The 22,232-nt window shown below is 47.8% G+C and overlaps 1 protein-coding gene across 1 annotated transcript in view; it reads right to left on the bottom strand.

Annotated features, from left to right (window-relative positions):
* Positions 1-1,593: 1,593 nt before the first annotated feature.
* The window catches only part of SIAH3 (siah E3 ubiquitin protein ligase family member 3), a 71,616-nt gene continuing 50,977 nt past the window's right edge, over positions 1,594-22,232 (bottom strand). The window contains exon 2 of the mRNA XM_032314965.1: positions 1,594-7,722. Within this exon, the coding sequence (XP_032170856.1) occupies positions 7,054-7,722 (669 nt within the window). The 3' untranslated portion in view covers positions 1,594-7,053. The remainder of the gene's footprint in view (positions 7,723-22,232) is intronic.

The following is a 22,232-nucleotide window of genomic DNA, read 5'->3' on the forward strand; positions in this document are numbered from 1 at the left end:
ACTTAGAGATGAGCCCCTTCTGTGCTCCTGGGAAGATTTACACAGTCCTTTCTCGAGGGCACCAAGCTGCAGGGGTTGTCGCTGGGTGACACACGGTACTGGGAATTGTCCTGGGCTGGCCTCCCTCAGCTAGCCCTGGGTCATGGGTCGTGGCTGATGAGCTCTGGCATCCTGCCCACATAGACTTCTCTGCCCACACAGACACTTCTCCTGCTCCTCGGTCCGTCGGCCCTCCATGTCGGTCCTCACAGCCCTCCGTGTCTGTCCCTGAATGATGCAAGAATAGTCCCTTCTACTATTTGCTTATAGGGAACCCCTATTGAATTCCCTTCTTAGATCCTTTCTGATCGCTATTTAAGTGGTTACTGCTTCTCCATCAGAATGAAATGTCAGCCACTTCCCCGTCACCTCTTTTCTTGCCTTCCTCGATCTTATGGAAGGACCAGCTCTTTTCCTCGGGAATCTTTATCGTCTCCTTGGTTTCCTGTGGTTTTGTCGCCAGTGAGCTCAGGTCTGGATCTGAGAATTTAATGGTCAGCCAGACCCTTAGCAAAATTCCAGAGACGAGGGTGTTAAAAATCAGAATCCTGGGTCTCACTCTGGACCTCTTCAATCAGAGATCTTTGGCTCTGCGGCCCCAAAATTAAGCTCTGATATTTCTTAAGCATGTTAAAGTCTGGGAATGAAAACCCCAGATCCCAGAGTGGGGCCGGGGCAGGGCTTCCCTCTCTGGTCACTCTCAGGCAGGTCAGCTTCTCCCTCCTTTCAGTGGAGTCTCCTTCTAGCACTAAACAACCTTCGTGCATGGCTTTGAAGGTCTTTGGAGGGAAGTGGCAGCTACCTGGAATAGCAAGGGATGCAGAATTGTCCCAAGAGAGGCCAGGGCCCGAGAAGTCACCTGGCTCATGAATATTCATGCCAGCCATGTGGTCAGTGTGATCACTCAGATCAATTCAAGGCCATGTCTGTAAAGCTTTGTGAGAGCGTGTAACAGGTTCTGGGAATAAGGAGGTAGAGAAGAAGATAGAGGTTAACGTGAATTGACAGGCAATAGGATTAGCACTCTTGCTCAATCCCGATCTTGCGAGTAACTAACAGTGGCCTGAAATTAAAGAATTAAACCATGAAGGCTCCCTTGACAACTGATCTGATAGGCCCAGAAGTAAATTTCAGGGACACTGTTGTCAGGCAGAAGGAGGGGAGAGCCGAGATAAGAGGTCCAGGAAGGAAGGAAGGAAAGAAGGAAGGGGAGCAAATGCCTCTCCCTTTCTTTGCAATCCAGTGAGAGCGGCTTTGGTCCCCCTGGGGCTGAACCACGCACTGAGCTAGAGTTGCCAAGGCTTTTATTCACCTCTATAGCACTCTCTTCCTTACATCCAATTACGACTTTGAAATACAGGCAAAAATGAAAAGGGGAGGAAGATAATGAAACATAAGTCAAATATGGCAGCTGGCGAATTTCTGATAATTGCTTTCCCTAGTAGCATTTTATTTCTGTTCCCGCATGTTGTACAGTAGCCTGTAAGGAGACAATAAAAAAAAAAAAACAAAAAACAAAAAACACTACCACCACCAAAAAACAACTCCAAAGTGTTCAGGAAAACAATATCAATTGCACTTTAATAACACTCTTCATGGGAGACAGAATAGAGGTAAAGTAGCGTTCTACGTTTGCTTTTTGCTGTCTTTAACATCGTAAGAAAGCCTAGAAAAGTATATATACATCAATTCAGGGTAAATAAAATGGTTCTCAGTTTCCTTTCTCTTTCTTATGTCAATACCCTAAAAAAAGGTTAAAAAAAAAGGGGGGTGTTTACAGTACTCAAGGTAAAATATTTTCATACAATACTGGAAAAGACAAACTCGAACTCATGTAGGTAACCCACGTGATAGCCTGATTTGGGGGAAAAGGATCGATGCTTATCTACAATAGATCTCTTGGATCTCTTTTTGGTGAGGTTTTTCTTGGGTGGCCATTCCCCAGGTTAGCCCAACAGAGAACTCACTAGTTCTTGATGGAAATTTTCAGAACAAATCATTTGAAGGTCTAACAATCTACTGGGAGACGCTATTTTCAATGTCATTTGTAGCTAAACTTTCAATCGAAGCGTAGTTTTGTGATGTCCAGTCCACAGTCCCTTCTTCTTCCACCAGAAATTAGATCTAAGTGGAAGCTTCAGCAAGCCTCACTCCTTCCATCCCTCACAATGAAACCACTGGGGTCAGAGTAACTGAGTTTGCTGTTGACCTTGAGATTCTGCCTACTTCCAAACACAGCCCAGAGTTTCCTGTGACTTTTACCCTAGTGGGAACCATGCCCTTCATTTAGAAAGAGTATTGGTGAGACTCAGCTATAGATTATGAACAGGATCCTTTGTTGGGTTACAGTGGAGTGAAGGAGCCAGAGTAGGAAAATGAGGTACTGGGCTCTGTTCTTTACATGATGTCCCTTGACTCATTACCTTTTCTGTCCCTCAGCTTTGTGCAGTGTAGGGGTCCTACTTCAGTGGTAACACATTTTCTGTGATACTTGACACCACTGTTCATGGTGCCCTTTCCAGATGTGGGATACTTCCAATCACTACTTTCCAAGTTAAGTATTTCTTTTTCTTTTCTTCTTTCCAAAGTGAAATATTTCTTTAGATGGGGTTTTGGTCTACATGTAGAGATAAGAAAGTTGACCTGTAAGAACAAGTAACAGTATCATCCACTCCTGTAGAACTTGATTTTACTTTCTGGACTGAGATGGCCAATAGGTTGGTTTTGTGGAGCTGTGACTTTTGCATGAAAGTCATCAGATAGAACTTCTTGCACTAACTGCAATCGAGCTGGGTACGGGGTAGGGCAAGGAATGCCCTTGAAGCTGCCTAGAGGCCCCAGACTCCTTTCTACAGAACAGACTGTGATTTCCCTGTAATTTGCTGTTCCACTAGCTTGGCTGTAATCTGTGTCTCTGTCAGTGTGGCCAACAAAATTTTACTTCTCCTCCCAAAGTCCTCTGTCCTCTACACTCTGTGTGTAAAAGAGATGTCTTGGTAAACATTTAACAGCTAGTTCTCTAAAGAGGAAAAGCCCTGGTTTATCATGTTTGCCTATTTCCAGGAGTGTAAACACTACCACCACAGCCAGTTTTAAGCTTTTGCTGTGACATCATCCAATATGGAGTCCACGGGGCATCACTGTGCGGTGTTTGCCATACAGTTATGGTAAATGTAAGTCGTCTCAGGAGCACAGAAAATAAGGGAATAGTGAGACAATTAGGAAGTGAGGAGTTTTGAATAGTTGTTACCCTTGTTTTCATTATAACTAATTGTACATTTATATAACTTAATTTTTAGTGATGGCTGTGCTTAGTCAGCTTGTAGAATTCCTAAAAGGTTTGGCAACTGGTATACAAACCAGCTGTAGCCCAGCAGCCTGGTCTTGGGCTGAGAGAAGAGTGGGGAAACAGGAGAAACAAAAGGGCACAGTTAGCCCCAAAAGGCCTCTATACCATTCAGGGTCCACAAATTCATAGAAATAGCACAAGGTTGTATCAGTCAGGAGCCTGGGACTGCGGGGTTAGACATGTGGGTTCCAGACCCACCTCTACTCTTTGCTGGCGGTGTGACCTTAAACAAGGTCCAAACTCTCTCAGCTCAAATTTCTCCCTGGTACAATAAAAGTACCTGTTTCATAAGGTTGTTATGGGGATGAAATGAGAATAATATATTCAAAGCATTCAACCTACTGTGTTACACATTAAACTTTCAATAAATGGGAGCCACGAGTACTGTTACTATTATTAACCTGGCCCATTTCTAAAATGTCCAAAGTAGCCACGGAGAGTGATGGGATCTATTTCAGATGCAGGTTCATGCCAAGACCATTCAAGACAACCTTCTTTGTATGGGCCGACCTCCATCTCAGCAACGACTGTTTATGTAGACCCAGCCTCCAAGGAGGACTATCCATACCTCCTGAAAAGAATCATTCTCACAGATGCCTGGAATTTAAGCACTGGTGACTCACCCTCTCTTGCTCTAAGTGGGGCTCTCGTCCTAGGCCTACTTTTAAAATCCAGATACCCCTCAGAGGGTGAGTCATTAAGTCAGCACCTGGGTATGAATGAGGTCATGAGATCCCAGAGCTCTTCACCAATAGACTCCAGACTCTGGGAAATCTAGGAATGAGGATCCTGGAGCCCGAGGGCATGGAAGACTCCACAGCCATTACCCGCTCCCACCACCCCACCCTCTGCTTCTAGGTTGACCAGTTCTTCCAGCAGAGCTGCCTTTAAGAGCAAATGCGCTCCAGTCTCTCTCTCTCCCTGATCCTTCAGGTATCCCAGAACAAAGACCAGGTTGACCCTTGGGACCATTAGTCCACTGAGGAGGTGGGAGGGAACACTGCTGAATGTTTGGGGTCAGTCTTCCTTTTCCAAGAACACCAAATTTGTAGTCATTTGGTCGGGTTCTAATCGTGGCCCTAACCACTTGGTGTGTGACCTTGGGAAGGTCATTTGGTGTCTCTGAATCTCTATTTTTTTCTAGTAAATTGAGGATGCTGCCAAGGATTTACTTAACCCGAGATTGGAATGTGGGAGCCATTGGTAGCGGTAAAGCTCACCACAACACGCTGTTGGTGCTGTTTTCTCTTCTCTCGTCATTGTTTTTGGTTTGCTCTTTTTTCTTTAATTCCTCACGTGTGGCTACGGAGAGGGAGGCCTTCTGGGGAGCCTCATAGATGGATGAAAAGGAAACATTCCTACCCTTTATTCTAAACATTCCTAAGTACCCAAAATACAAGTTCCTGTCTGGGGTCCCCCATTCATAATCCAGTCTTCTGTGCAATAACAACCTGAAGTTATTCCCAGTTTGGCTCAGGTAACAGCACAAGAAGAAGGCAGAGGTGGTGTCTGCAGGAATTCTAAGGCCCTGTGGACTGTAATTATATTCTCGTTGAGGTTTTGTCTGTTGGTTTGTCTGGGGCATCTGTGATGCTACAGAAATGTTTCAGAGTTGCTGAATATCAGGAACCAGGGGTGGAACTGTGGCTTCTTGAAGTATGACTTACAGGCAAGGAGATCTGAGGTTTTGGGGAAGGGCCTGTGGGTAAAGGAAGGAACCAAGTGAGCCCGTCTCTCCTGTGCTGGCCAGCCAGCCTCAGCTTGTTCCTGGGCGTCTGTGTGGTTCAAGGGCAGAGCTGGTACCCTGGTAGGATGTTCTGACAGAGTGAGCAGATTCCAACCCCTTCCTTGCGACCATGACCTGATGTTGGCCTCAGGCAGTGATACGATGTTTATGGGCCCCCTCGGGGCTCTAACCTGACCAAAGTTTGGCCCCACGATTTGGCCTCAGCGATTGCTGTGTGACTAGAAGGGGCTGGTTTAGGGAATCTTCTACTGACTGCCACCACCCTTCTGGTGCTTGGGGTGTGGATTGGCAACAGAGGTGACTGGAGGATGATCTAATATGGGGGGGGGTGTTGTGTTTCGGGATCAATTATTTTTAGTGGGGAAAAGACTGCTGATGGCGAACCAGGGCAAGTTGCCTGAAACTAAGTACTCACTTGGAGGGCTGCCCAGACGCAGCCGAGATAGCTGGGGTGAGGGAACGGGCCAGAGAGCCACATCTCGTGGCAGAAGGCTCACTCAATTCTGCTGAGTGTTGTGTTGGGTTTGGTGCCATGCTCTTCAGCGACCAAAGTGTAGCCAAAGAAAACACAAACATTAGGAGGGAGAAGAGGGTATACCGGGAAGGCTGAACAGTGTTCACCTTTGAACAGAAGAGACAAAGTCCATTTAAACATGCTTACTCTCTTCAAATACACGAGAGAAACTTCTACAAGAAGGTGTTGAATTGTTCTGACAAGCAAACATGAGGAAGCAGTCTATGTAGAGGCAAGATGGATTTTTGTCACCTTTCCATTCGCACTGTAACAGGAAGCTGGCAATAGCTGACCAGGGACAATGTTTGTGTGCTGTAAGAGAAAGAAAGAGGACCTCCTCTCCCCTGCCCCAGGTGTATGAGTCACCTCTGACCTCCAGAGGTCAGAGGTCCTGGCACACCCTCCCAATTCCTTGGGTCTGATGCCGAGTTATGATTCTGCTTTACAGGATATCAAGAGTAAAGTGGGTTTCTTCACGTGTTACGGAAGAGTTCCGCCCCAGTGAAAGGATTGATGGATTTTACAATTTGATAATAAAACCTCCGAGGAGAGAATGCCCTCCCAGAGGTGGGAGATTAATTTATCTTTCTTCTCAGCGGCTTCTCATCCCCTGCATCTTGCCTGTTCGTTTCTCCTACTTGCTCAACACAGGGCAAAAAGGTTTTCAGGAGAGCACCATAAACATGAGGGCTTTGACCCAGTGCAGGGAAGGACAGCCCAAGCTGATGGCAAGCCTCTGGCAGCCTGCCAACAGAGGTCCCCCTGGCAGCCTCATGATGGGATGTCCCCGGCAGTCTGGTGCCCTGGCCTTCAGAGGAGACCCCGTCTCCTCACATCCAGGCAGCTTAGCTCTGACCCTAAGGTTCCTGGGAAGGTGTCAGAGCTGTGTCTGGCTGGTCTGAAACCTAACTCTGAGCTGGCCAGGTCGCCCTCCCCAACCTGCTGTCCTCACACCTCAGAGGTAGCTCGGTTGGAAATAGACGAAGAGAGAAGGAAGAAAGGATTCAGACGCTAAACCTCCTCTCAACCCCAGCAGTCCTCTTCGTGGTCTCAGTGGCTTTTGCTTATGTGGGAAGCAGTGGAGAAGGGCACTGGGGGTGCGGGAACTCACCATTCTGATCGCATCGGGTTACAAATGCTCTGTGAAGCTATACGGACAAATCGGGACGGGCCTCACACCAAGATCGTGAATCACAGGCTGTTTACCTACTCTAATGCCCACGGAGGACAAATACTAAATACCACAAAGTACCTGAGACAAAAAAAGAAAGGAAGGAAGGAAGGCGGGAAGGAGGGAGAAGAATAAAAAGAAGCCTGGAGTCTCGGCCTCCGGACATTCCCAGGGACACAGGTAGAGCGTCTGGGGGCAGGTGGCTGTGCCTGAACGTCCAGTGGCCTCCGGCTTCACGTCTCGGCTTCTGACGGGCAGACCTCCGCAGCCGTGATGGCGATCCCGATGGCCAGGCTGCCGTTGTCGGTGAAGAGCTGGGCCAGCGAGGTGTTGAGGACGAGGCAGTCCCCGTCAGTGATCACTGAGTCCACGCACTCGAGAACAGACCGGGGAGTGGCCTCCCATTTCAGACGCCGATGGTTTCTGTTGAGCTCCAGGCGATAGGTGAAGCAGTCGGCCTGGGTGGGGGTCCCGATCAGCATCATGGTGGCAAAGAACTGGGGGTGCCCTGCGTGCCTCTCCTGCTTCCTAAGCACCAGCAGAAAGTGGTGGCCCAGGCAGGAGTGCATGATGATCCAGTCGGCTGGTGCAGGCAGGTGCATGTCTGTGGCCAGGAAGACGATCTCCGCTCCCTGGAGGATGTCGACCCTGTGCATCTGCCGTAGATGGGGCACCACCACCTCCAGGTGGCCTTCCCACTGGCAGGAGAACAGGGGGCACATGCAGGGCGTCACCTGGGCAGTGTGCAGCCCTGCCTCCTGGTGGTGGAGGTGGTGCGGGCGAGCGTGGTGGCGGAGGTGATGGTGGGGACGGTGATGGCGGTGGTGGTGGGTGAGGTGGTGGGGGGGGAAGCTGCCTTGCTCTGGCGCGCTCTGAGCGATGGCACGGCAGCTGGACACATACTGTGGGAGAGAGAGCAGAGGGTCAGCGGCTGAGGCCAGTCTCTTGGCATCGCCGAGGCTCCCCAGGTATGCCAAGGGTTAAAAACAGACGTCCCAGGGCAGGTAGAGAAAGCTTGCTTGCTCTCCCTCCCTCTCACCCTCCCTGCCTCCCTCCCTCTCTGCCTCCCCCTTCCTCCCGCCCTCCTCCCCGCCATCCTTCCTTCCTTACCACCCTTCTTTCCTCCCCCCCCCTTCCTTCCTTCTATAGAAAGGGGAGGGCAAAGGGAGAGGGAGAAAGTGACTCTTCAGCACCCTCCGTGCCGAATGTAGAGGCTGACCTGGGGCTCAGTCTCACGACCCTGAGATCATGACCTGAGTAGAGATCAAGAGTCCGATGCTTAGTCAACTGAGCCCCCCAGGTGCCCAGAGAAAGCTTTATTTCTTAAAAAAGGAGGGGACTGCCAGAGTGGTTTCCAAAGCGACGGCACCATTTCATGCTCTTGTCAGCCATGTAAGAGGACTCCAGTTTCTCTACGTCCTTGCCAACACTCGTGATTATCTGATTTGACAAGTGCTTTTATGAGACACAATTAATTGTTTTGAGTGTTTTTCCAGATTTAGATACTGAGACATTGTAAAATCTTCTCCATGATATTTCATTTTGGTATAGAATCTAGATTTTTTTTTCCAATTAAAAAAAAATAGAAGCTCCTATAGAAGATTCCTCCTGAAAAAAAAAGAGATTTTCCAAATATAATAGTACATTAAAAAAAAAATCGAGGTAGGTGCCCTGGGTGGCTGCGATTCTGAACATTCAGTCCAAGAAAATACAATATTTATGTCTTGGTGATTCTTTAACAAGATATGGAAACAAATAGGCAATGTCCCCCTCAACATACATTATGATGGTCACTAGTCATAAAGAACAACAATGACAAAAAAAAAAAGCAAAAAAAAATATATATATATATTTTTTCGATACTGTTAATATTTTTACACAGGCATTGGGGGTCAGGGGAATTTCTGCCTCCCTTTCTTGTCATTGTTGTGGTTTTTATTTTTTACATTTTTTAAAAGATTTTATTTATTTATTTGACAGACAGAGATCACAAGTAGGCAGAGAGGCAGGCAGAGAGCAAGGAGGAAGCAGGCTCCCCATTGAGCAGGGAGCCCGATTCAGGGGCTCGATCCCAGGACCCTGGGATCATGACCCGAGCTGAAGGCAGAGGCTTTAACCCACTGAGCCACCCAGGCACCCCATCATTGTTATTATTTTTAGAACAAAATTTCGATAAGTGCCCGTTTGTCCTTCCCTTGCGGCCAGGGGCTGTGCTGTCTTGGGTGCCCTTCTCCCAGGCCCTGAGGTGCAGAGCTGATTAGGTGCAACGGGGCTGCCGTTCCCAGGGAGGGAGCCTCACTCTGATTCCTGGGACTTCACCTCACCACCACATTCTGCCCTGTTTCAAGCTCACCGCCCCAGAGCAGCTTCCTGGGGGCTCAACGCAAGGAGCCCTCTACCCTCAGATTATCCTGACCTCATGGCAGTGTGTCCACAAATGCCCTCATAAACATGAGGAGCTGAGAGGGCTCCTTTGGACTGGGCATCAGTAGACATTTATGGAATACCTTCTATGGCCAGACCAGAGGGTGCTAGAGGTACAGCTGTGAGCAAAACAAACCCATGTTTCTGGCTGGGGGGGCACAGACATTAGGGTGCATATCATTAACTGTGATTTTCGTGAGGGTCCTCCTTGTGACTCGAGGACTACGATTCATAGATTTCAGCTGAAGAAACAGGTTCCCGTAGTAACAGTCCCAAAGTCCCAAGGCTCATAAGTGAAAGACTGGCATCCATGTGCACACCTCCTGACTCGGCACACAGCAGCTCTGTTCCCGCTTCCCCTCCCTGTGGTTATCCCTGCCTCCAGTCCCGGTTCCCTTCTGCTCTAGCGCTCCACGCACTTTTCAGAAGAATGACAGGTACCTTTGGGCCCTTGCCTCCTCCCCTCATTTCCTTCCCTCTCCAGCATGTAGAGGGTGAGGGTGAAGGCCTGCCCGGGTTTATAGCTGCCTGGGCTCCAGGGATGGCTGATGGTGGAGACCTGGCTAGCTTCTCTTTCTTTAGGGCATCAGGGGCTCCCCCCGTCCATGGCAGTCACCCACATGGTGCACCAGGCTGGTCCCCGTGGGGCCGAGGTGATCTGGAGGTAGTTGGGGGTCAAGCTAGTTCTGCTCCTGGAGTGGTCACCTCCAGCTCTGCTTCCATGCTCTGCCCCAGGGAATGCAGCAGACCTGGACTGGGAGCTCCTGGGGTCCTTTTGGGAGTTCTCTCCCAGTTTCTGGACAGAAGCTAATGGGCAGCCTGCTGTCACCCATCCTGCATGCCTACCAGGGCCATGGAGGACGAGGCTGTGTTCTAGAATCCTGCTAGTGATAAATCTGACTTACCTTTAGGGTTAAATATAGGAAGGGAACTAAATAGGTTATAGCCACTACTAAGAATTAGGCAACAAAAATTTGGTGTTTTTTAAATTAATTGTTTCATTTAGTTTTTAATTTCTTTAAAAAAAAAATTAAATCTGGCTTAGTTCCTACCTGCCTGCTGGTGGCATGTACCATTTAATCTGTGAGTGAGGAGGAGTTCCTCCCATCCCTTGGGGTTGTACAAAGCCCAGGGCTGACATACTCTGTCAGCCAGGGGCCAGCCCCTGCCCAGATCCTTCCACCAGACTCAGGCTTGGCAGCTAGGCTCAAGGTGGCCTGGTCTCAGCCTCTCATGGAAAGCCCCAAGCTCTGTCCCCTCTTCCAGCCTCTAAAAAGTTCCTCTTTCTCACTTTGTCTTTACAACAATCACTAGAGAAACATAATACATTTGTCTTAGCAATGAAGAAACACAGAGGTTATATCACTTGCCCAAAGTCACAGGGCTCATAAGGCGAGCAGCCAGGAATACAGCCCATATCAATCAAAGGTGACACAGATCACAGACTGGAAAGATCACAGGCTGGATGTCAGCCGACTTCGGTCTCTTTGGCCGTTTACTTGTCCAGCAGGCCTGATTAAGTCAGTTTCCCTATCAACAAAATATTTCTCTCCAAGGGTGGTTTGGGGATCAAATGAAATAATGACTGTGACACAGCTTTAATAAGGACATCAAGGATTACATCAAGATGGCATTTCCATTTAGATATGATTTGGGGTGATTACTCTGGTGGCCTCCTGCCTTGGTCCGTGCCTGCCTCTGTCTGCCCTGGTCCACTGATCCTTGCACTTGGGGAGCACTCTGGGCTGAGCCCAGGCCAACATAAGGGCTCAGAGACCCCAGCATCAGCTTGCCTTGAGGTCTCCTGTCACAAGCCCGACCCATGACAACAGACCATACGGAAATTCCTCTCTCAGAAATGGGTCTCTGAGCTCATTATTCTCTATAAGCCCTTCTCCTCATCCGTTTTCCATTTCCTGTATCCTGCTCTGTACAGCTAATATCAGATACATGAACTCAGAGTAGGGAGAGGGTAAGGAAGAAAGACCCTGGTGTCCCTTTCTTCCCTCCCTCCAAACTCCTGCCAGCACCTCCCATTGGCCAAAGCCAATCAGAGACCTACCAGAAGGGAGCCCAGAGATGCACTCAACAAGGACCGGCTCCCTTTGGAAAGGGTGCTGGGTGAGATGCACAGGTGCAGAGGGAAGGCCCACCTGTACGAGAATGTCTCTGTTCCCTCTGTGGTATTTGCTGATCTGACCAGGCTGGGCCTCCTGGGCTGAAATTTGATGAGGCTGATAGAGTGGGGAGACGGTTGCGTGCCTACAATTCATTTAAGCATTTGGTAAAAATGTACGCAGCCCCTAATATGCACAAGGGGCTGAGAATTCCTGACAGAGTAAGATCCATGCTCCTGCCTCGGTAGCTCACTCTGAGTTTGTGTAATATGGAATGCAAAGCTGCAGGACATGGGGGTGGGGGTGGGGGTGGGGCTCTGAGTACAAAGTAGGGGAGGTAGCTGTTCCAGTCAGGGAGAAATGACATTTACAGTGGTCAAGGTGTAGAGTGGATGCCCTAACAAAATAGGTCAAAAGTTGGCTGATGAGGCAAACAGCAGAGATGACATGTCCCAAGTGGCTGGGTAGATGGGGGCTGGTAGAGATGGAGCAGAGGCAGCCCGAAGGCTGGAGAGCAGTTGAGAAACCAAGATGGCACCAGTGCTCAGGGGAAGGCATTAGGGGGGCCCGGGAGACACAGCTTCATGCCTCAGAGCTCTCCTGTGCACTCAGGATGGGGCCAGTGGCAAAACCCCATACTTGTCCAACCAGAGGACCTTAGCAATGGCCGTTCCACATGGACTCTCTGTTGCTTCCTTTTGGCCTCATCTTTCACTACCCTATTTTCATTTTTTAATTGCTGCAGGGAGACAAAGCTGGGGGCGTCATCCAAAGGGACTGAAGTGAGTGACTGTGCAAATAGAGCACAACATTATAAACTCAGCGAGCCCGGGCACTTGCTGTGCCCTAAGAAGGCTCTGAGAATAAACACTGCCTTAATTCTTCACTTTGTCCTGCTCCATTTTCTGATGTAAAATATGTTTCATTGAAACGATCCTTGGGTGACTGAGGTCACAGGGCTCCTGGCAGGGAGAAAAGGATTCTTTTAATTGGCAAAATGCTAATCGTTTTGGAAAATGAATTCTAATCTTCCCATCTAATACAGTGGATGTGTGAGTAATTACTTTTCTTCACTAAACTGTTAATGCAACATTAGTGATTACACTAATTAAAACTAATGAACTCTTACAGACTGATAAACTCCTCAGTCAGTCAGCAGACGCCTTCCTCCCATTGGCTGTATTTAACTTCCCGTTTGGAAGAGAGATCTTGAATTAACCTTTAGAATAATGTACAAAATTGGGTTTAGAAGTGTTAGGCTTTATGGACTGGGTATAATTCTTTCCCCAAGCATTAGTGAGGCCATTTCCACTGAGGGTGTAATTGAATTTAAAAAACGCCTGCCTTAATTTGATCAGCCACACTTCCATGGTTGGTAATGGCTATCCCTCCAAATCCTGGCCTCCAAAGAGGAAAGCTGCCCCTGGAAAATCGCGTGACCCTTTCCCTAGCATCTGCTCTCTCTGAGCAGCAAGGCTTGCTGTGGCGTTTCAGCTGAAGGAGGGCTTGTACCCAGTTTCAAACGACAGGCATTTGCTCTGTGTTTGCTCGTGCCCTCATTTGTGAGAATACCTTAACCAGGGACTCTGGTGCTTAAGCAAAGGGGCAGAGGCAGTGAGGTTATCCCTAGAGGTGCATTTCACACATAGGAAGAGCAGATGGGGGAGGGCGTAACATTTCCAGGCAGGTATCAGAGTTTGGGGATAAGATCAAGACCCAACTCAAGTCCAGAATCAGGTCTGCTAAGATGAGGGAATGATTATAACTACTCCCAGGTCCCACTCTGTAGTGCTTACAAATTTTCATTGTTGCCGGGAAGGACGGTCTAGGTGGAAGGCTGAATGTTGCCTATTCCATTTTCCTGGGACGCCCTGGCTCTTTACCTCTTTTCCTCAAAACCTAGACTGACTGTACACGTGCCCACAAAACACAGAAGGACTCTGGAATGCCTTCCAAACTGTTAAAAAAAAAAACAAAACACAAGTTCAGCTGAGACAGAAAACAACCGTGGGGCTTTTGTCACCTGGGTGGGGACATCTTCATTAGCAAATGTATGTCATGATCCGTTTCCCCCTGACTTAGTTATACTTGGTCCACAGATGGATGGGATCTTCCTAGGGACGGCATGATAATGTCTGTAATCTTCTCTGAAGTCCTTCAGAGGAGGGAATGTGATATGAATGTATACCTTTTTTAACCTGCACTCTAGGGGCTGTCAGTTCCCTAATCAGGAATTCACACTTTGAGGGGATCATCCAGCATTTTATCAGGAAGGCCACACTCCAGAGATAATGACTCCAACTGCCTCAATTAGTATCCATATTTCTGATCTACACCAGATGCTGCTAATTAACATTTCGCAGAGGTTTTCATTGGCAAAATTAGTAGTGAGTTAATCAGAATAATAAATGCTAGAAATGGACTCGTCTTGATGAAATTTGTGGCTTTCAAGCCATGAAGATGGGTTTAAATGCTTCAGAGGGATTCTTTACTTTAGGAATGGGCCTGGAAGCTTATTCCCTAAATATTCCTGTATTTGGCTGCCAAGCCTCAAGGACTGTCTCTGAGAGATTATAATTACTTGCCTCTGTTATACCACTGCATACGCAGTTCCTTTCTTTCTTTCTTTCTTTCTTTTTTAAAAAATATTTTACTTATTTATTTGACAGAGAGAGAGATCACAAGTAGGCAGAGAGGCAGGCAGAGAGAGTGGGAAGCAGGCTTCCTGCCGAGCAGAGAGCCCGATGCGGGGCTCAATCCCAGGACTCTGGGATCATGACCTGAGCCGAAGGCAGAGACTTTAACCCACTGGGCCACCCAGGTGCCCCGCAGTTTCTTGACTGATGATCAACATTATGTTTAAGTTGAGCAAGGAGATATCAGTTATCAAGTGCACAAAATCCTCAGGTCTTGGGATATGTATGACATTCACCAGTTAGAAAAGAGGAACGTGACAGTTCTGGTGGACAAACTGTTTAAAACCAAGGTCCAAGGGCAGAGAGCAACGAGAGGGGTCCATATGGATGTCTACACAGATACCATTGCTATGACTTCAAAAACCTCTTGACCAACCTGGTCATCGTATAAATACAGTACAGTATCACTCTGTGAGGGGCTGGGAAGGGCTATGGGGGTGACATTTTGAACACAAAAGATATGACTCAGTCCTTGAGCTCTCAGGGACCTTTTTTAGTTCCTAGATCCCGGCCTTTGGCTGCCCAGGGTCCGGTGATTTGCAGCTAAATAGTTTCTTGCCTTTTGAGAGCCTTTAGGGTAGGGACTTACTGTTCACATGTCCTCGCTGCTAACACGGTACCTGACATGCAACAGGTCTGGCTACATATTTGTCATGCCCGTTGGTGCCTTAGTGATAGCTTCACATATGAGGAGCGTGCTGGTCCTTGTCCTTTATATCCTTTGTATGGGTCAGCCACCGTCCCAACAGGTGCTGTCTGTGGGAGACCCATCAGCCTCTGTGAGATGGATGCCATCATTCTCCCTGCCCAGTGAATTCAAGCAGCAGCGAAGACTTCATGAAGCTCACACTGAAAATCACTAGCTCGTGGCCTTCTCTCTTCAACTTGGTTGCACGCCATTGAGGGCAAGGCACTGTGATTAGTTTCCCCCACACCTCGTCCAGCAATGGGCAAATCTGGCACTTTGCCATGTGTGGCATCTAGTAGACTCTCAATAAAATCTTGTTGCTGGAGTGAATGAATGCATGCGTGACTTATAAATGGAACCCTGTTCTGGACCCTATCCATGGGAAAGCTGTTTGTTTTCAATTAGAGCCTTTGTCCTCTACTTTCTATTCTCAGGTCCTACAGAAATGCCTGGGGTGAGTGTGGGTGTGTGTGTCCATGTGTGTCCACAGCTGTGGGCATGTCAGAAAGGTCTCCTGGGGGCTCCTCGCTTAGAACCCGACAGCGATGGGACATAGAGTGTGCACTGGACTCTGGCTAGGAGGAGGGCAATGAGGTGTGCTTAGCTGTCATCATAGAAAGTAAAATGAAAGCGTCGAACATACTTTTCATGTCAGAGAGGTACTTTATTTGCATTTACTCTTTATGAAGATTACTCTGAGCTTCAGGCATTCTTTTTATCGACAGCAGATTGCTTTTTATACGTTGTTTGGAGGGACAGTCTGCTGGATCAACCCTGGAAATCTGCCTATCTGCTAGACAGATCTAGACCCACTTTCCCCTCCCATGCCTCGGTGGGACTGCTGACTTAAAAAAAGGCTGAATGCACCCATACTTCCTTATTAGTTATTTTCTGCTTGCAGTCACCAGGAAGTAACTTCAGTCCAGCCAAAGCTTGTTGGCCCTCCTCCAGCTGTACCCCTCCTCATGAGATGAGATACTAATGGGTTGTGCCTACCCAGAGCCTCTGAACTGGGCCTTGTAACCCACACTCCAGACATCTGGGATCCTGGAATTCTCTACCCAATAGCTCTAGGTCAGCTTCCTACAGTTAAGTTATTCCTGGGATCCAACATCCAGAAGGTGGACCGTTAAACTTGAGATGTGGCCAATGGGTGATTATTTTGGGGGGATATACACAGACCTTGGATGTGTGGCTGGTGGGCCTCCCATGCCTTTGCCTGAGACCTCTCACAGTGCAGGATTAAGCCTCATTAGGAAAAAAGTGAGACGGGTCATTGGCCGGGGACTGTGGCCATGCAGATAGCTATGAAGGCACAATTATTACAGTGGGAGGGTGGAACATGTTTGAAGAGTCTCTTACCCTGATTTTTACTTGTAAGTGTCTGGACTTGTCAGGATGTGGACCTCCATTTGCACTTTTGCCTTGAACCCTGCAAATGTTAGGGGGGGGACTGAAGTCCAAAAACGGAGTCTTCATTGATTCTTGGACTCTGCCTTTCATCTGCAAGATTTTGGACCTGCTAATGAGTGTTACGAGTCATGTAGATGAAAGACTTTTTTCTTAAAAGCAACTTTTTGTGTCGTCAGATTTTTCTATCTGCAACTGGTGAGTGAAACCTGGTGCTCATGTGAGCAGTTTAAAGGTGAAAAATAAATGAATTGGAGCCCTGGTGCTGTGAGCATGTCCACTGGATGTCTCTAAGACAGAAGGAGGGACGTGAGGGGGCTGTGCCTAGCCTACTGGGAGCACCGCTTCTGGTGGCGTGGACAAGCGCAGGTTGGGGTGGCGGGGCTGCTCATGCAGGCTAGGAGCCCTGCGAGGAGTCCACACCATCACCCTGGAGAGCGTGCAGGTGGTTACAATTGGCTACATTTACAAATGGAAACTTCGAAGCTGCGATCAGGCACAGGCATGTCCTGGGTGAGACATTCTGACCACCAGACTGCTCCAAGGCCATATGCCATCCATGTTTTTTGTTTTTTTAAGACATCATGACCAGGAACTGCAAATTCCGCCCTCTCTGTCAGAGCTCTGTACCTTCCCCATCCCCGACCCCTAGAGTAGCCTTTGGTACCTAGCTTGTGACTGCTGGGACCGTGGAATTTCTAGTATCTTTAGGGATCCCGGGAGGCGATGCCAAGAGGTGTTCATTCATGGGTGTCTCTGATCCTGGCTGTATCTTTGAACTCTTTATTTGCTGAGTCAGAATCGAATGTAGTAGAAGCATTCCTGAGTTCACTCTGACTAGAATTTCAAAGCGGACCAGTGCTTAGGGTCAGGCCTCGCTTACTGTATATAATATTAGGCCTGTTCTCTAGGACTTTACAGTCTGTCCATCCTGGATCCCAGTCTCCAAGTTTTCCACACTGATGAACTCATGCTCGCACACTGTCCTCCTCCTTCATGGCCAGGCTCTGAGAGAAACCACTTGGACCCCCTGTTAGGATCCCGGTTTCCTGCCTGAGGACTTGCCTCTTTCCTGGCTGATTAAGCCTGGGTATGGCTTCACTGGGTGCAGACAAACACCGTGTCTGCACCCACGCACGGATGTGGCCTCTAGTCCATCCAGGATGGTTATCAACTCACATCCTGATACTAACACGAGAAAGGCCCAAATCTACAGCAGAGGACGAGGTCATTTCACACATAGGACCATCTTTCAACAGCAAGCTAAATTCCCAAATAATTTTCTTCAGCAAATTAAGCCTTCCTATAAGCTTGTCCTTAAAATAGAAACCGTGTCATTCGATGAAGCATAGATGGAAAGAGAGGGCTACAGAGTAGACAGAAAACCTATTTGAAGTCACACAAACTTGGAAATGAATCCTGGCTTTGCTACTAAAAACTGTGAGACTGTGGATTCATTAATTAACCTGTCGAAGCTTTCGTTTCTTTATAAAGTGGGAATTATTTTATATCATAGGGTGGAAGCGAGGACTGAATGAGCTATAAAGCACATCGTGTGGTACCTAGTCCAGAGTAAGAAGATATTATTACCATTATTGTTGTGTTCACTACTATTGTCTTTCTTGTTGACCAGCTAGTTGATTGAGAAGTAGGCTAAGGCAATTCACCCAATATAATTTCTAGGCTCATACTGGAATTAGATGAAATCATAAAAACACCAAAGCCTTTCCAAATCTCCCTTAAAGCTCCCTGACAAGTCTCACTCAAGACCAATGTTTTCAGTAGCAAAGGCTTTTATGGACTGGTTCCATCTCATCCCTGGCCAATGGAAAGTGGTTGCAATGTACAGAGTGGTTAAATATAGGTAAAGAGCCTAGCTTAGGGCTCAGAACATAGTTCTGAGTAAGAACATACTCACATACTCAATAAGTGATGGCTATCACCTTCATCATCGTTCACTTTCAGCATCCTTCCCCAGCATTTTGGCCAGCGTGGTGCAGCTAGAAAGTTTAGACAATCCTCTGAGCAGGTCAGGTCATTGGCCCTCTCACGTTCCCCACCTGCACACCCCTTTTTCCTCTTTGAGGCCCCTCAGCCATGGTGGCGAGCCTGGAGAGCATTGGATAGGTAGTACCTTCCCCTGAGACCAGCTGCTCTGCTTAGGAACTACCTCGTACTTTCTATACCTTTAATGCATGTTTCCTGAGAGAAGTTTGCTCTGTGTGTCTGTCTGCTTCCCTAGAGCCTCTGATCTATACTGTCCACGGCAGTGGTTTTCATAATGATTTGAACCATCATTGTCAATAACTTTTTAGCAGCCCTGCTTTGTGGAAGCAGAAACAACAAACAAACAAACAAAAACGGGAGGTATGGTCACATCAGGATGACTTAAATGAAACAGATCAGCAACACTAAGTGTGGGCAAGGAGGTGGAGTGACTGAAACTCTCATACACTGCTCTTCGGAGTGCACATTGATACAATCACTTTGGGAAATTTTTTTTTTTGGCAGTATCTGTGGAAGCTACATATTCGCCAGCCCCTTTGACTCAGCAGTTCCACTCCTGGGCATACAGTTGTTGGGAAGCAAATCTCATTGATCTCTTGCAATTTTTTGCACATCTTGCAAGCATGGCCCTCAAATGTCCTTTATTCCAGACCATGTTTTCAAGGATGTTTTTGTAATGAACAGCCTTGAATAGAGAGAGAGTTTCTCTGGAGCAAAGGAAAGGTTTGCTTATAGCCTTGGGACACAGACACCATATCTTCCTTTGGAGTGAAGGGCAGGCACACTTACTGTACATTAGAAGAGGTTTGGGTCTCTAAGCTTTTGTAATGCAACCTACTGTGGGTGCAGACATCATCTGCCCTCTCTACACTACCCTGTGGGAATTGGGTTTCAAGGAACTTGAGCCAAAAGGCAAATACCCTAGTGGTTCTATTGCTGGGGCTAAGAAACTGCCCTGCATCTCTGACCCAAGAGTCTTGTGTCTTCCACCAACATCTGTGAAACTGGGACAGGCTGCTTTGTGAGCCTACAAGTGGAATAAAACCTCAGACCCTTAATGGCAATATTCAACACTTGACAGAAATGAGCATTATGTGGGGAAAAAAACATACACATGAATATTTATAGAAGGATCAATTTGTAATAGCTCCAAATCTAAAAACCACTCAAATGTCCTTTAAATGGATACATTGTGGTAAATTCCCACAATGCAATGCTACACAGCTGTAACAAGAGAATGAACCCTCCTACACACAGCAATGCGCTCAACTTCAAAAATGTGTTGAATAAAGAAAAGCTAGACACAGAGGAGTATATACTTACTAATTCTGTTTCTGTGAAGTTCAAAAACTTGTGAAACTGATCTATGCTGACAGAGACTTTGTGGGGGGAGGCATATTGACTGGGAATGGACCTGAGGGACACTTTGGGGGCTGGACATATTTTAACTCTTGATCTAGGTAATGGTTTTATGGACACACACACACATGTGTAAGTGCATAGAGATACTGTTATGCTCTATGTTCCTGCCAGCTCTATATGAACAGAGGAAAGAAGGGGAGTGGCATATGTGGCCACTGTCTCTAGGTCACTATTAAATGAGCACATTGTGCAAAGATCTGGTTGCCTGTGATGCTAATACCTAGGGGACTGGAGTTTGGGGAGGAAGGTCACAGCAGGGACAAACTCTGGTTACATAAGAGTCCTGTGGGCTGGGCGCCTGGGTGGCTCAGTGGGTTAAGCCGCTGTCTTCGGCTCAGGTCATGATCTCAGAGTCCTGGGATCAAGTCCCGCATCGGGCTCTCTGCTGAGCAGAGAGCCTGCTTCCCTCTCTCTCTCTCTCTGGCTGCCTCTCCATCTACTTGTGATTTCTCTCTGTCAAATTAATAAATAAAATCTTAAAAAAAAAAAAAAAAAAGAGTCCTGTGGGCTGACACTCCCAGGGAGATGCGGGGCCTGGAACCAGGTGGAAAGGCAGTAGAGGGAGGGAATTCCCAGTCATGCGTGGAGTGGGGTAGCCAGCCCATTTATTCTAGGGGTGGCAGTCACTCTCTGAGATGAGATTAGCACCTGAGGACTGAAACTAATACCAGTGCATGTCAGCGGGTTAGAGGAGGCTAACTGTAACTTTGGGCTGAGTGCCTGGCTGAATAAAAGCTCCCTCCTTCTCTGCAGGGGGGACCCCCCTCGCCGCAGTCGAGGACGGAGGACCAGTACCACCATGGGAAGTGGCCGGCTCCAAGTAAATCCCTATAAGCGAAGTAGGGGCAGGTGTTTTATTGACTCTAAAGCTCTCCCAGTAGCTGGGCACATATTTAATAAAAAATCTTAGGCTTCGGGGGAAAGCCTAGGAAGGCAGAAGGGAGAAGAGCTGCCCTCCTGGGCTTGGGAGGTTAGCGGTCTGGCCAGTCCCTAATAACTAATTCATCCAATATTCATCTTTGAGTTATTACAGTCACCGTGTGTCTCTAAGGAACAGCGTTTATTAGTGTCCGCTAAGATAATTAGCCCAATGTACTTCAAGGCAATTGAAATTGTTCCCATAAGTGCATTTCCTTCCAGAATTCACCATGGCTACCTTTCAGTGTTGGGCCCGTTTTGTTCACATATCCCCCGTGCCCCAGCGGAGGGTGCTCACTTTCTACTGGTGTTCCAGGCCCTCCAGCTGGCCCAAGGGGAAGCAGATTGGGTCCCCATCTGCAGGCCAGGATTGCTGCAGTATGCACCAACCGCGCCTGCTGCTTGGCTTCTAGGATCACCCCAAGGGCTCAGCTTGCTTCCTGTCTGTCTGCTTTTCCCCATGCCCTGGGGAATGTTTAGAAGGAAAAGAGTATGTAAAGCTCAGAATAATCCAAAGGCACTTTGTGCCTTGCACTTGCATAAATCCCATAATGTCCCCTGTAGTATATCACAAGCTGCAAAACTCCTCTTACTGCTGGACAGAAAGCGGGTCAGCCAGGCGCGCCGCAAATCCGGCAGTGTGCCCATGAGTGCCCCGGACATCTGGGGCAAGTGCAGACTCTGGGTCAGCGGGCCTGGGCTGGGGCTGAGGCTCTGCATTCCTCACCAACCTCTCCTCGGTCTGAGCTGCGGGGTCACGAACTGCACTTGGAGCAGGAGGAGGAGGAGCTATACTGGCTTGTCCTCCTCCCGCCTACTTACAGCCTGCCCTACAGCCCTTCTGCCATCAGATAGAGGATTCTTAGAGATCTCAGACATTCCTCTTCACTCTCTGATTCTTTAACAACCCTCGGTCCTTGCAGGTTCAAAAGTACCTCTGTAACACAGGCAGTAGGGCTGCCTGATTCACAAGGCACCCCGTAATTTGTCAGTCCTCAGAGCCCCCATGGCCAGACAGAGCTTGGAACATAAACTTGACTTCACAGGAGGGGCAGGAGGGAAGCATAAATCTGAGGGAATTTTTAAAGCACAGAATGGCAAGTTGCTTTAGCTTCTGAATTCTTTTCAAAGTGTTGAAATTCACTCTTTTAGAGAGCTTAGCTTTAATTAATAAATTCTTCATTGTTTTAAAAGACTTTATTTATTTATTTATTTGACAGACAGAGATCATGGTAGGCAGAGAGGCAGGCAGAGAGAGAGGGGGACACAGGCTCCCCGCTGAGCAGAGAGCCCGATGCGGAGCTCAATCCCATGACCTTGGGATCATGACCTGAGCAGAGGCTTTAACCCACTGAGCCACCCAGGCGCCCCAATAAATTCTTCATTTTTATGACTGCCTGCAATTTGCTATTTAGTTTAATTGGATTTTCGTGTTCAGAAATTAGAAGCAGCTTCCTTCTCTTGGTGGTTTTTCTTTTTCTTTTCTTTTCTTTTTTTTTTTTTAAGATTTATTTATGTGTTTCAAAGAGAGAGAGAGAGCCTGAGCATGCAAGTGAGAGTGTGTGTGTTGGGCGGGGGGCAGGCTCCCTGCCAAGCACAGAGCCCAGCGCAGGGCTCAATCCCAGGACTGTGAGATCATGACCTGAGCCAAACCCACTGACCCCCAGGCTCCCCCTCCTCTCCATTTTCAGTAGTACCGCATAAACAAACAGCACTTTCCTCAACAGCAT

This window comes from Mustela erminea, chromosome 15, assembly GCF_009829155.1.
Source record: "Mustela erminea isolate mMusErm1 chromosome 15, mMusErm1.Pri, whole genome shotgun sequence".
NCBI lineage: Eukaryota > Metazoa > Chordata > Mammalia > Carnivora > Mustelidae > Mustela > Mustela erminea.